At 36.6% G+C, this 16,171-nt stretch overlaps 1 protein-coding gene across 1 annotated transcript in view; it reads left to right on the top strand.

Moving 5' to 3' along the window:
* LOC150080926 (protein NDRG3-like) overlaps window positions 1-9,022 on the top strand; it is a 274,856-nt gene extending 265,834 nt beyond the window's left edge. Inside the window, exon 13 of the mRNA XM_090380617.1 lies at window positions 7,818-9,022. Within this exon, the coding sequence (XP_090236743.1) occupies window positions 7,818-7,954 (137 nt within the window). The 3' untranslated portion in view covers window positions 7,955-9,022. The remainder of the gene's footprint in view (window positions 1-7,817) is intronic.
* Window positions 9,023-16,171: the final 7,149 nt, after the last annotated feature.

The raw sequence follows: 16,171 nt of genomic DNA, 5'->3' as shown, positions 1-16,171 counted from the left end.
AAACACCAGAAGTATACATCTGATGTTCTAGGAGCTAAATTGTGATAATTGAGAGGAAAGCGGAAGAGGAATTGCTGAATCTAAAAGTAAATAAGATGCTGGGATGGAATCTATTCAATTGTATTAAAGAGACAGAAAAAGAAGTAAGCAAATCTTTAGAAAGATGACTACCATGATCCACTAATTATGTGAGCATTGTTGAATTCAGAAGACATCCCTACAGATTGGAGATGTACAAATGTCTCTCTCTTATTCACAAGGGTGGGGGAGAAACAAAGGGGAAAGTGAGTAATTACAGATCTGTAAGTTTGAATTCTGTTCCGGAGAAAATAATGGAGTCAGTGATTAAAAAAGTACTGCAGGGTTATCTTGACAGGAATACCATTTTATGGCAATCAGAACACAGATTTGTTAAAAGTCTTGTCTAACCAATCTAATTGCTACTATGACATTGTCAAAAAGGAACTGGATGAAAAAAAAATAATAATTTTAACATCATATATTTGATTTCCATAAAATGTTGACACTACTCCACATGAAAGACTGCTGTACAAATTGAAGCATTAGGAGTAAATTTGGTTTGTGAAGTTTGTCACAAATAATCTTCCAGGTGTTTATTATTATTAACCATACAGTGCAAGAAAGCCTGAGGCTTATGCTGCGCCAGCCAAAAAAAAAAAATTCCTGACTTATCTTGTGAGTGAGAGTGATAAGTAGAAGTGAATTACCAATAAAGAGAAGAATGATGATATTCAGCTCAGGACCCTGGGTGTGCCAAATGCATACTCACAACATGTGAGCCCCTGGGCTATGACAGGCTACCTGAGAGTTTAAAATGTTGATGAAACTGATATTCAGATCCCATTTAGTCAAATTTCAGTGAATTCCAGTTGTCCTAAATCCTCTGCTTGCACCTTCACAGTAGTGGTGGGACTGTTAGTCTACTAACAGTCCCACTCACTAACACCCAGGCTCACTAATAGTAGTGGGACTGTTAGTGAGCCTGGGTATACTCCACCTACATGCACGGTGTGAAACACTGCATGTAGTATACCAGAGGAGATCACCCACGTGTTAGTAGGGGCTGGGGTTTAGCATCCGCATCACCAGGGGAATGGCAATCAGTCATCAAGAAACACTAGGTGGTAGACGACTCATCATCTGGTGCAATTCCACCAACTTTGCTTATTGGAGGGCTGAAGTGGTGTGAAACATTGTCACCAAAGAAAGTAAAGCTCCAGCAATCCCCATCTCTCCCATTATGCAGCTGAAGTAATGTCTTTTGAGGTTATGATGAGCGTCAGGCTGAGATCCAATATTCTTTTACATTTCAAAGGTACAGCTGTAAAATGGAGCTCATCCACCAGACAGAACCTATTAGTAAATCCCTGGCATGTAATCAAGATCAGCAAGAAGCCTGCTGCCTCTAGTTGTCTGGGAGGTATGGCAGGCCACATTTTGTCAAGGAGCTAGTTATATTCTTGCTGTGTGTACACCATTTCATTAATTCATATGTTACCCCTGCACTTTTACTTCACTAAATGCATCATGAATAGTCAAAGTAGCAGAACAAGCTTATCTGCAAAAAGATCTAAACTTTCCAACAACCTGCTCATTTCCACAAACAGTCTACCAAGCCCCACTTATTTTTCTGAGTCTCAAACACTACGTCTGCATGTATGTCTGCTCAGATATTCCTTGTCAGAGACCTCCAAACTTTGAATCTCCTATGGCTTAAAATTATTCTACCCCATTACTTTTATTGTTCTTCCAAATCCATTTGAAAGTGTTTGCGATTTTAATGTTCACAACTCCAACTGGTTTCAGTTCAGCTGATTGAAATGTGGAGGCTTTTGCAATTACTGAAGACCTCACACTTCTTTGTTTACCCATTAAACAGTCTTAATCATAAGCCCTTGTTCTTTTTCTCACCAACTATCCTTCCAAGTATGCAGCCAGTTTTCCAACCATTTTTTAGATTTCAGGTTGAGGCCACAATTGCAAAAAATATTAAACTATACACACAAATATATTAATATGTATTTTAATATATTTGTGTGTTAATTCCATTAACATCACTGTTAATGGAATTATTGCCTACCACAGCTTGATGATGGGCTCTTCTCCAGTGGAGTCTCTCTCATGGTTATTTTAGCCTCATGTTTCTGCAAACAACCTTTAGTTTGGCATCATGTGGATGATATGTATGAATTGTAGATCCTTTATTCCACCATAAAATCTTGACCCTAACCTAATCCTTGGTTTTCCAGTGAAGTTGCTAAAGCTGTTCAAGATGAAGATGTAGTGTATTGCAAATGGCTTATATCCAAATCTCCAGCTTCATTGAAGCTTACAACAATTAAAAGTTATTTGGTCCAGAACTAAAATATGAACAGGCAAAGAGTAGAAAACTTGTTTCTTGTGCAGTTAATAGTTGAACATTCTAGTCTCTTGCTAAAGCTGCAACTTCTATCAATACTCAACCTGATGCATCCTCAAGCAAGGAGTAACTAACTTGCCAAAATTTATTTTTCTTCTGACTCTTGTTTTAATAATCTTGGTAAACCACCTCTTGCCATACCTGGTATGTTCCTTTAATGCCAAGAAAGCTCCAAGTCCTGATGGTTCTTGTTCTGTTTCTGACATTTTCTTATTCCACTGGTTTGTTTTTTAACTTCTGCTTAGAAATTTGCTCATATCCAGCCATTTCCTAAAAAAAAAGAGGGGGGGGGGTGATAAATTCCTCCCAATTATCACCCAATTACATTACCTCTACATTTTCCCCAGTAATGGAGAAATACATCAACTGTCAACCCAAACTATCTCAGAACATTCCATCTGAAAAACTCCCTTCTGATAGTTTTTATCAATTGGGTATTCAGTTTTCTCTCTGATCATTCAGTGCTGGTGTTCTCCAAGGTTCACTACTTTTTTCCTCTTGTATATCAATGATCTTTCTCCACTCAGTGGAAAAATCCTGTCCATAGTTTTGCCGATGATAGTACGCTACATTCCACCTTTAGTTTAAGAAACCTTGTCTTGCATAAACAGTCTAAACCTTTTGAATATCTGCCACTGCTTCCTTACATGCAGATCTCCAGATTATTGTCAATAGGGGAAAAAACTTAGTTCTGTTGTATTTGCCACAAAAAAGTCTACTGCTCATATGCTTTTATGACAGATTTCTAAACAAGAAAACATATTTCTATTAAGGATAAGCACATCATAAAGCTTGCTTCCTCTGCATGCTGAGAGTGAAAGAGAAGTGCAAAACACTGGGGGGTTTTTTCTTTCTCTTTCAGCTGTGTGAGTTGTTTAATGCTTAACAACTCACTCTGTAATGGAATATTGTTCTGACATCTGGGGTTATGCCCTGTAATCTCTCTCAAACTTCTTGACCATTCAAAACAGAGCAATCATGTTAATTGATGACCCATCTCTCACAGAATCTCTCCCCTCTATTTCACTGCCATTCATTTTCTGCTGCATGCCTTTTCTATAGATACCTTAAATGGCATCTATAATTTTTCCACTTTCTTCCAAATCAGCCAGCATCCATTCATTGTCCAACTCCAAATTCACAGAAACAACTTTTTCTCTGTCTGTTTTATGGAACAATCTCCTTCTCGTGTATTTCCTGAAATTTACAATTTGCAGAAATTCAAGTCATATCTTTTGTCTTCTCAGCCAAACCAATACTTGATACTAATACCTTTAGGTTTTCATAAAAAGTTATGGGTCAGTCATTATTCACAGATTAAAGTTATCAGTGGAATCTTATTGTTTTTAATACAGTGGATGCTGCTTTTTGTGATCACTTTTTGGATAGATCTTAATTGATAATAAAAACAAGAATACAGCTGTTCATTGATGTGGAGCAGAAGTGGGAACAGAAATAAAAAAATTAAAATCAAGTGATATATAAAATACTTTAATTTGACTTCAAAATCATCACTAAAAATGAAACTGTCAATGTTTATGAACCATTAAAAACATATTAGAAGGGTTAATGCTCTTCTGTAAAGCAGTCAGATTGGTAAGAGTACAGATACGGTACCAGAGAACTCTATGAAGAAACAGTACTAACTGGACATACATGTCTGATTTCAAGAAAAAATCGGGATGTTAAAATAATCACTGCACGTGTGTAAACCGCAATAAGGCAAAAATGTGGTATCATAAACCAAAGCACTAATTATAATAACCATTGCTTTTTTCTATGTATTAATATACATTACATCTGGACGTCATAATATAAAAGTGATGACATTATCTGTGACAGGATAAGCAGCATATCCTGTCCTGTCCTGTTAGTACTATATCTACTAACAATGTTGATGAGGGCATGGCGAGGCTCCTCATTTTACAAAGGATTTCTGCATAGTTAATGACAAGGATTGGGGTATGTTACTGCAAAAAAGATGTACGGAAGCTAAGCAGATGGCCTAATCAGTGCCATTTGACATCTTATTGTTTTCAATATTTATTACTGACATTGAAGGCACATCAGGCTTAAACATATTTATATGCATAAGCACCTATGTTATCACCATGTCTGTCCACTGGCTGCCTGCATGTAACAACTAAATTCCCAGTGGACATATTTTCATGAAATTTAAGTTCTTTAGAAAGATTTTTTTAAGCCACACCAAATTTCATTAAAATCAGAAATCGATCAATTGTTTAAAATGCATATATTAAGTACCATTAGCTTTGCATCGAATGGGATTGAATCTTTGTACACTGGGTGCGGGAAAGTCTTCAATAACCCAGCAGATGTTGCTGATGGATTGAACAGATACCATGCATTGGTCTTTACTGAAGAAAGACCATTTATGCTGAGAAGAGGCTGAGCCATATGAAATTACAGTGACTGTTTATTAGAAAACTTTTGAGCCTAAAGGCAAGTAAAAGGGCTCCTGGAGTTGATAGCATATATCCAGTAATTTTCAGGGAGTATTGAATCATTGAGCTTAATTGTGAGGACATCTTCAAACTTGGGAGAGTTTCCTTTGGATTGAAGAAGTGCTAATACATAAAGCTGGTTCTAAGGGTGAACTAGGGACATTTAGATAGAAATAGCATTCTGAAGGTCACACAACAGGTTTTGTTAAGCAAAAATCATGTTTAACTAACCTGGTAAGCTATTTTGCCAGTTACTCATGAGCTAAATGTAGGGAATATTCCTTTCAACATAGTTTATTTGGATTTCAGCAAGGCATTTCACTCACTCCTTCATGAGAGATTACTGTATAAGCTGGAACATGTTGGGATTACTGAAAAGATTCTAGGGTAGCTGCAGGACAGAAGGCAGAGGGCTGTGATTAATGGATATTCTTCAGATTGGTGAACATCAGAAGTGGGGTCCTCCAAGGATCGGTTCTTGGGCCACTGTTGTTTCTGATTTTCATAAACGACTTTGATGAAAGGATAAAGGGCACAATGTCAAAATTTGCAGACAACATAAAGATTGGGAGAGTTGTTAATGATCAGTGCCAAGCAGAACTCCTTCAGGATGACTTGAACAGGCTTCAAAGACTGGTCAGAAAAGTGGCAGCTATATTTTAATGCAGCAAAAGGGAAATAGCAACCCCAAAATAAGTTATACACTTTGTAGGGTCAAATTAAAAACCGTACAGGAAGAAAGGGATCTGGAGTTAAGAAGTTTTCTGAGCAGTGTAAACATTGTGCACGTTACCTAAGTTTGCAGAATGGTTAATGAAAGGAATCAAGACATACTACTGTAAGAAGACCTAGAAAAATTAGGCAGATGGGCTGACATGTCATAATTGAGGTTTAACATTGATAAATGCATTTAGATAATAGAAGCAACAGAATGTAGGGTCAAATTAAAAACCGTACAGGAAGAAAGGGATCTGGAGTTAAGAAGTTTTCTGAGCAGTGTAAACAGGCGGCCAGGAAAGCTCATGGTGTCCTATTGATGATTTATCGAACAATATCTTGTAAAGAATGGGAGGTCATAATCCCATTGTCAAGTATGGAGACCTCATCTGAAAAAAAAAAAGACACTAAGGTTCTTGAAAGGGCCCAAAGATGGGCAGCTCACATGGCGAGAATGACAAAAGTGCAACCATACAAGGAAAGACTTTGTACGGTTGTCTATTTGTTATTTAAGACTTGTGAAGATACAGAAAGAGAGAAGAAGAGACTTTAAAAAAGTATAATTAAATATAATACAGTTGTGATTAAACTGAGTGACTAAGTTTAGGAAACATAAAACTATTGGGTTTTATTAAGTGTTCTATAAAATTATAATCTTTAAGAAGGTAACAATATTTACTTTTCATGTCTGTTAATTGCTGAACACACTTGAAGTTAATGCATTGTGCACGTTACCTAAGTTTGCAGAATGGTTAATGAAAGGAATCAAGACATACTACTGTAAGAAGACCTAGAAAAATTAGGCAGATGGGCTGACATGTCATAATTGAGGTTTAACATTGATAAATGCATTTAGATAATAGAAGCAACAGAATAACTTACCATCTGGATGCTGCTACACTCAAGGTAGTATGAAACAAAATAAAAGACTTAGGGGTAATTGTACAGTCTAACACGAACTTTTCTGATCAGCGCAAACAGGGTGCTAGGGCAGTTCATGGGGTTCTGGTAATGATATACAGGAACGAGGTAATTATCCCACAATCTGCATATAGTTCAGAAACCTCATTTGAGGAAGGATGTGGATTTATTGGAATGGGAGCAGAGGAAGATCAACAAGTTTATTCACAAGCATAGAAGGGTCTCCTTAGCACAAAAGACATCAGTTGTAAAAGCTAGACACCAGCAAGGAAACCTGATGGAATAAACTAAATGTAATGGCATCTTTACTCTTTCTTGAATGACACACACCAACACAAGAGCTAAATTTAAATTGAAAAAAGGATGACTGCAGGATAGATGTTCAAAAATTTGCTTTCTACCAGAGTGTTGGAACAAAGTTCCATCTAGTGTTGTGGAAGTGCTTAGTGTGAATAAATTTAAGGAAGGATTACACCAATTATTAGAGTGGGTGGACTAATAATATGGGTAGTTTTTTTTTGGTAGATGATGCATAAGTTCTTCTTTCCTTGCATCATATGCCACAACTAATAGAATTTTTTATTTAAATCTTTTAAGAGATTATGGCTATAATCAGACACACAACTTTGAATTTTGTCTGGGGACTAATCTTATTAAGGATTTAAAATGCATATTTTGAACCATACTGAAATCCATGTTATTTATTGAGTGACACCCTTTCACAAAGCATGTACTACAAACAATGGCAATCCAGTACACAGTGAAGTTTTGTAACAAATCATAATTTAAAACTCATGCTCTATTTACAAATATCTGGATATCTGTAATTGAAACAATTTTCATCAAACTTTTTTTTGCTCACATTTTAAAAAGAAGTGTTGGAAATTTCTGAATTATGTGGTTGAGTTTGCTTCTTTTTTGGGTAAATAAATGATGAATTCTGTTAGCTCAACAAATCAGTAGTTATAATCGTAACATGTTTACCTCCTTTTGGATTTGAATTTATTAAGCTATATTTGGAGTGCCATGGTTTTTCTTATTTTTGCTAGATTCATTATATTCTTCATCTCTTGACACCACTTTTAACACTGAGAATTAAAATATCAACATCTCAGAAAAAGGAGTTTTATAGAGTCATTTTCAAAGAAATAGCTACTGTAGGAGTGTGAATATTAGTAGATTTTGTTTTACAAAATCTACTGCCATATACTTTTTCTTAATACCTAGATGAATTAATACTTGTAACAAAATATTTTACACATTTTTTTTTTCAGCATTTCGAGTACTACAAGCTTATCAGAACTCTTTAGTAAAGACACAGGAAGGTGTAATCACACCCCCAGGGTCCTACACCCCAAGGCAGGAAGTGCATATTGTGGAAAATCCTATTAATCAACACAACATTGCCTGAAGTGAAGATACTAACTGTTTATAACCTGACCTGGTCATCATTGCTCTACCCCAAGGCATGGGGTACTGCATTGCATAACAGTGCACAGCAGTAGCTGCTAGAATAAACAATCATCCACTGCATATATTTCAACAACAGAACATAGATGCATGCTTGCATAAATCACAAATCCATACATGTTATAGAAGGGAAATTAACAAACTAAAGCCATAAGGGTTTTGCTTGCTGTGAGCTAGTGATATATGCAAAGGTAGTTTAATGTAAACTAGAAATGTGAAGGTATTGATGATGGCAATAAAGCAATAGTATATAATACTATGCATAGAGAACTGAATGTTGCTGAAACCAGCACAATATTTGTACAATCTCACAGATATCATGTATCAGGAATACCATGGTATACTTAGAAATTAGAGCTATCAATTTTAGAGTTATGAAGACATCATCACTCTTCCTATTGAAATGATTTATATAGCATTCCATTTATCAATAAGCCATATTCAAGAAGAACTAAGAATGTATTGTACATATACAGAATAGTTGCATGAAAGAGTAATCTGTGTAAATATGCAGAATTTAGGAAAGGGTTTTAGAACTGTAAGTATACTTTATATATCTGCTGTCACATTGGTTGATGAATGGTTTATGGGTCCATTTTTGTACCTCAATTTATTTGACTCTGATGTTTTTTGAACAATGCCTTTTTACGTTCCCCTGGAGGTTTTGTGTAACTTTCTGGCAGTGTTCACTCATGAATATTTTATCTTGAATTTTTATCTGGACAGACACAAGATGACATATTTTTTTATATCTGTACAGTGAATAAGGGGGAATGAACCCCAATATATATTTAGTTTTTTATGTTACAATAAAAAGGAAAAGTGAACAGGTGACTAAATAGCTAGAAAGTATAAGAAAGGAAATATAATAAACTGGTGCTCAGAATATTTGCATAATTTAAAGGATCACAATAAATGTAAATTAACTGCCAGTACCATGGCCAAACAATAATCTCTATGTATGTAAAAAATTACTTGTATGCACAAAATAAATTGTCAATAAACTGTACTGCTCTGTGTTCATTATTCTAATAAAGGATAAACTGATGAAACAATTTTGCATAATGAAATATACAAGACAATACTGAATTTAACCAAATACAGTGCATGCTGCTTATTGTAACAACAGAATAATGTTAATTATTTTATGAAGTCCCAACTAGAGGTATACATAGAAAAAAAAAAGTTTTTTGTTTTTAGGAGCATCAGCAATTTAGACCATATTACCCCAGTACAAGTGTGAGTTCACAGGCCAAGTTGCATGTTTTTAGGGCTTAAAAACCCAGAATACTCTATGGGGTAAGCCCCATATCTTCTATTCATCAATGGAACTCAAACATTCCTCCCATTTCAATTCTCAAGAACAAGTCGGGAACCACAAAATATTATAGAAGAATATTCAAAAATAAATCGATACGACAAAATTGTGTATCATATATGTTGTTTGTGCTTAATTATACCAACGACTGAAAAACAATATTTAATTTTACTCAATATACAAAACAAGAACTTGTAGATTCCTAACACCTTCTCAAGAAAACTATCATTCTTTATATATATCTGAAGATTACTATAGAGGAACAAGCCAAATGTGTTAACAATCAGTCTTCCCAGTTCTCAACCCAGAAATGTCTATCTGTAGAATTAAAAAAATGTGTACTTACTGAGTGGAATAAGTACTCAGTAAGGGGGGGGGGGGATGTCCTCTTAAAATAAACATGGATAGGATCCTATCCATGTTTATTTTAAGAGGACTATTTATCCTACTATTTAAAAAATAGTAGAATTCTGCTTAAATGGCTCAAATGGGACCAAGGAGTGGACAATTAACCTGAAGTTCCATTTTCAGCTTGGAAAAACAAAAACATTCTGTGAAGAATAATAATTGGGTATACACTGAATAGTATGCTCCCCTACATCTAATTTACAATCAATTCTTTAATATCTCACTTTCATGAAGTACTTATGACATTAACTTTTTTCCCCCCATAGACAACAACACAGTGACATCCCCAAAAGCAGAATTTGCTAGTCCAATAGAAAGTAGCTATTGTGGGTGACTATTTTCAGTGACATATTGTGTAAAAAGAATATTCTCAATAGGTCCAGGAGCAAAAGTTAATGATGATGTAGAGCAGATATCTATTAAATTCATAAAAGGTAATACAGTAAGGCTACACATGTCATGAAGAATAGACAGTCTGAGGATTTACTTAATTGAGTATAAGGTATAGTATATTGAGAAAAATTCACAAGTTAGGATTAAATTTGAAAGTCACTGCAATTCTTCCTAGACATGATAGGAGGGAGTACATTGATGAGAGCCTTATCAATCAATTCAGCTTTGGGGATTCTGTGCAAGACTCATGAGGGTAGATTTTTCACATGGTCTGTGATTGTTAAAAGGAGGGATGGGATACATTTAAATAAGTGGTGCAAGAATTCTGGCTCATTACACTAGTCAACACCTAAAATGTTACAAAAATACCCAATCTTGACTAATTTTATACTGCTGAACATGAAAATTACATTAAAATTTTCCAAATTACTGTACATTATCAACTATGGCATCACTGCAGTTTCAGCACCACAGTGCCCTTATCATGTGATAAGTTGCCTCAAGTGTTGCAGTAATCCTCGAATACAGCAAGGTACTGGGTGATTTGATCTCAGTTAATGGTTGTTCTCTGTGAGATGCCTACTTTTTGTGCAGTATTTGTGTCATGTAAGATTACATGCTCCCCCACCCCCGTAATTTGTGTGAATAGTCCAGATGACTTCTGTTACATATGTGGAGAAGTCACGTTAGCTTCAAGAAAGCGTCCCTTAACTCGAGCCACAAAAAAAGCCTACTTGTACTTTGGGTGTAAAGTAGGTGACCAGGACAAGAACTCCACACATATGCTGCACTACCTGTTCATCAAAACTCAATGCATGGATTTACCCACATGTTTTATGCCTTTTGCAGTGCCCATGATATGCAGGGAGCCAACAAATCATGTCACAGACTGTTACTTCTGTATGGTGCCTCCTATTAGAAAAGAGATGACAATGAAGAAAAAGTGCAGTGATGTACCCAAATATATGATCTGCAATTTGCCCCATGCCTCCCGGTGAAGTACTACCTATTCCTGAACCACAAGACCATTTTTCTGTACACTCTTATGAACATCTATTTGATATACACGAAGAAGTACAGCAGCCGTCTATGTCAAGAAATCCACCATTTTGTCCAAACCTTTATCCTTCTGAACCACATAAGATCAAGGATGTGAGCTTAATAGCCTAACAGGATCTCAAACTGCTGAAGAATAATGCAGAGCTTACATTTCATACTCAAAATAAAGACTATATTAAATTCTATCAAACAGAAGGTGAACTCACTGTTTGTAAGGATGTTGACGGTCTAATGGCAGCAATAAACATGAAGCATGTTCCTGAAGAAGACAGCATATTTCCATTGTGTAATAACACAATGGAAATATGCTGCCTTCAGTACCTCTTATGCCATCCACAAAAAAGAAACATACATAAACATAGAGAACATCCTCTTAGGTGTACACTATCAGAAGTATGAGTGGCAGATATGTGGTGATTTAAAGGAAATTGCCATTTTATTAGGACTACAAAAGGGTTACAACCAAGTACTGTTGCTTTCTCTGCGAGTAGGATAGTTGTGCCAAGGATATGCACTACGAGAAGAGGAGTTGACCTCGACGAAAATCATTAACACTTGGAATAAAAAATGCATTTGAACCTCTGGTAGATCAAATAAAGTTTTGCTTCCACTGCTCCACATCAAACTGGGTCTCATGAAAGATTTTGTGAAGGCTTTGGAAGTGAACGGTCCTGCATTCACATACTTGCAAGAAAAATTCCCAAAACTTAGAACAGAGAAGATTAAGGCAAGCATTTTCATCATTGGTCCACAAATAAGGCAACTTTTCAAAGATGAACAGTTCAAATGTGTCCTTAGTGATAGCAAGAAATCAGCGTGGAAAGCCTTTCAAAATGTTTCGACTGTTTTTTACAAGATGTTAAAGCCAGCAGTTTGTGGAAGATCTCATTACTTCTTACAAAAAAACTGAGGTGTAACGTCATTGAAGACTCATTTCTTGCACTCACATCTGGATTTCTTCCTCCCAAACTGTGGTGCTGTCAGCGATGAACATGGCGAGCACTACCATCAAGGCATCACAATGATGGAACAAAGATACAAAAAGCAAATGGAGTGCAGCCATAGCCGATTATTGTTGGATGGTGAAAAGGGATGCCCCGAAGCTGAATACAAGTGAAAGGTGAAAAAAGTCCCGTGTTTGATACAGGTATGTTCGTAGCTACATCTTAAAAAATTGCCATATAAATATAAAAAACTACTTTTTTTTTTCGAAAACAAGAGCTAATCTACCATTTTAAGCACTGTTTCAGTGTTTAGCACTCCAAAATCTATAAAGTAAACTTCTTTCATGCACATAAGATATGACCCAAAATTTGTTGTTCAATGTTAGACGAGTTGGAAAACTGCTAGCTTTGTTAGAACACAGACTAAGAGATTAACAGTAGCTGCAAGCAGAGATTAAGGTGATTCTCACCCTGCTGGGAATCCTCATGCAGACATTGAAATACATGGGCTGTGTTAGTAAAAGCAAACACAGGTGTTTATACACTAATGCTAAGAGCATAATAAACAAATTTGATGAATTTAATGTATTGGCTAGGTCAGCAGCTATATCATGAACATGGTGTCACACAAATGTAAGGGATTTGGAATTTGAATACAGATAGGACTTTTTTTTTTTTAAATGTATTATTATGCATAGGTAGTCCCAGCCAATCTTTATAACAGCTCCATCATGTTTTTTTTTTTTTCCTGTTTTCTTTATGAAATCCCCTAACATGAATATTAAAACCTATAATATTTAGGCAAGGCATGCAGCAGAAACTGAACATTCATGAGAGAAAGAAAGTGAAGAGACTATAAAAGATGTGCCTTTAATTAACAGAATAGATTAATAGTAGTTGTTTACAAGAAAACCATAAGGTTTTTTTTATATAGAGCAGGGGTCAGCAACCTTCTTTGAGTGAAGAGCCATTTTTGATCTAATTAAAAAAAAAAAAAAGAGAATCCAAAGAGCCACACCTCAGCTCAAGCTGGGGGGGGGGGGGGGGTTAAGAAATGGAACAGAATGGGAAGGTGTTTTATTAAAAACTATATATTTTAAAATATTATTTATTAATACTGAAAAAACGTAGCAAACATTCAGTTAGGTACAAATTAATGTGACTTTTGCTACTAAACTTCTTGAGCAAGTCTCTCAACATCAGGCAAGTATGCCGTAATTTTCATCTTTAAACATGCTGAGAGACTCACATTGTTCAGACGGTTTCTTGATTTATTTTTAATATAGTTCATGTTTGAAAATATTTGCTCGCAGAAATGCGTCTAACCAAAAACTGAGAGAAGTCCAAATGCAAATATTTTCAAATTTATATATTTGTAAGTTACTCCACACATCGACACAATTTAGCCTTGCTTTTTCAACTCATCTATCGTCGTCCATTTGTGTAGAATTGCTAGGACAGCCTTTTGCCTTTCCAAATCCTCAATTCAAGTTTTAAGGCATTTTAGCCTTGTACTCCACGTGTCCTTGATTTTTAAGTCCTCTAACTCCATTTCAAATTGAGCTTCATATAAACTAAAAGTTAAAGAGCCGTGGCTAGATGTTCAAAGAGCTGCAGGTTGCCGACCCCTAATTGTAGAGGCAGTAATATTTGTGATGTACTGATGCCAAGAGAGATTAAAAATCAAAATAATCCCATAGATATGCTGTCCATAAATCAGAGTATTATCAACGATGAGCATTGAAGCAGTAGATTCTTTTTTTGAAAGAAATGTCCTGAGTTTTTGAAGCATTGAAATTAACTAAGTTTATTTGCCCCATTGGAGAATTACTGGAGATCGGCAATTAAAGAATTGGTGGCGAATATTCAAATTAAGGCTCTTTGTTTAAAGCATAGTTTCTCAAACTGATATGTAATGCACTATAATCAGCAAAAAATTATGGAAGGGATTTTCAGTCATTATTATACAAGAGGAAAAGAGTAGTAGTAGTAGTAGTAATGAAGGTATGTGATGCAAGAAAGCAAGCATATGAGCTTATGTAGCATCAGCCAAAAAAAAACTATTTCACACATCCATTCCCTCTAAAAGTTTGTTCAGTTCCTCCTTAAATTTATTTAAGCTATCCACTTCCACAACAGATGGAGGTTTGTTCCAGCAATCAACTACCTGCTGGCTAAAGGCAAATTTCCGCACATCTCTTCTACAACTGTCTTTCCTCAATTTGAATCTATGCCCTCTCAGGATTGTAATCTGAGCAAGAGAAAGAATCTCATCAGCATTGAGCCTGCTCAATCCATTCAAGGCCTTATTCACTTCAATCAGATCACTTCGCAGGTGCCTAGCCTCCAGCCACTGCAATTTGCAGAACTTAAGCCTTTCTTGGTAAGAGGATCCATTCGTTTCCATCACCAATCTTGTTGACCTTCTCTGTACACACTCAAGCAACTCAGCATCCTTCTTAAAATGAGGCCTCCAGACTGTATGCAGTACTCATTGTGTGGCTTGAGTACTGCCTACAGTACCACACATGAGTCATCGCTAATACCCGAAACGTATATATTTACACTCTCTAAAGACAGCGCCTATAGCGTCATTCTAAAATCTACGAAACAACTGAACTCTGACATTGCAGGCATGAATGGAGCACAGCAAGGCCAGATTGCCAGACCTCAACCGACGCAAGCATCCCCACGCCAACGGTATTCCAGAAACAGCAAAACCACCTTGATTGGCACTAGCCTCAGAATATGAGATCGCAAAGCCACCAGCAATACTAACGCAAATATCTTCATTAGCAGGCTGGATCCATTGACAAAATGTTGAAGAAATTCAGGCACTGTTGATGGAACTAGGCATACCCGGTAAGCCTTTCAAAATCAATACCAAGCATCTGTCTTATGCTTCCTTTAGGATTCAGAATTACCATACCTCAATGCCAAATACTGGCCCAGAGGTCTGTTGGTAATGCCATACTATGGTACACTAAAGGCCAAGAACTTATCAAGCCCGAACCCCATTCCACAACAATGCATAACTAGGGCAGCATAGCTACCTGTCCTCTCTAGCGGAGTCTCCCAAATTATATCTGAGAGCGGGTGCAACTTGTGGATGTCTAACGTGGAGATGACAAGCAAACATCGGACCGGTCGCATTCCAGTTAGAATGTCCAGTAAGAGGGCACATCGAACGCGACATTGATCCCGGGACAAGATTTCAGATCATTATATGAAAAGCAAATACTGTTCCAAGAGTAATCTCATCATAATACAACCTTCTGTCGAAGTAAAAATTCTATGTTTCCTACAAAACATCAGGAGTGTCAAAAACAAACTAGATGGCCTACTTGATTTGCTTTCCTGCGCAGAGTTACGACTTCATCATTCTGATTGAAACCTGGCTCAGAGATGAAATGGAAATTGCTGCCTTCACCTCAAATCTTGGCTATCACACACTGGCTGCTAATAGAATTGGGAGCGAGGTGGTGGTGTAGAAATCTGTCAAAGGAGTTCACTCCCCCTGATTAAGGCATCCACTTATTCAGGAGGTGACATAGAAGCTGTTCTTGGAATCTACCGAGTTGCTAGTTTGTCGATCTCTGTGTGCGCTGTTTATTTCCCTCCCGGTTTCTGAGGATTCTGTCCTTAATCTGACAGCATGGCTGTCATAATCGGCAAAAGCTCATCATCCTCGGAGACTTTTAACCTTCCACTGCCAGCCACAAAGAAGCTCCTAGATACATTGTCATTGAATATGTCAAAAATGGGCATTGGTCTTATTCATGTTCCTCCCTCACGTGGCGATGCCACCCTGCAACGCATATTCTCAAACTGTTTAGTAAAGGAAACTCTTGTTTAGTAAAGGAAACTGAGAACTTCCTCCCGTCCGATCACGTTCCGATTGCTGCGATGATATCTCTGCAGGCACCTAAGGATGAACGTACACAAGTACAAACTACAAACACTGTCAGGAGAGTATAAAATCCAAAATACATCAACATTGGAAAAGTTACTATCCTTTTCCAACTTTACCCATGGA

The sequence above is a fragment of the Mastigoproctus giganteus genome, chromosome 9, assembly GCF_048544385.1.
Source record: "Mastigoproctus giganteus isolate SK-2022 chromosome 9, ASM4854438v1, whole genome shotgun sequence".
Taxonomy (NCBI): Eukaryota; Metazoa; Arthropoda; class Arachnida; order Uropygi; family Thelyphonidae; genus Mastigoproctus; species Mastigoproctus giganteus.
Note: the sequence above shows the minus strand (reverse complement) of the source record. Positions and strands in the feature narration are given on the sequence as shown.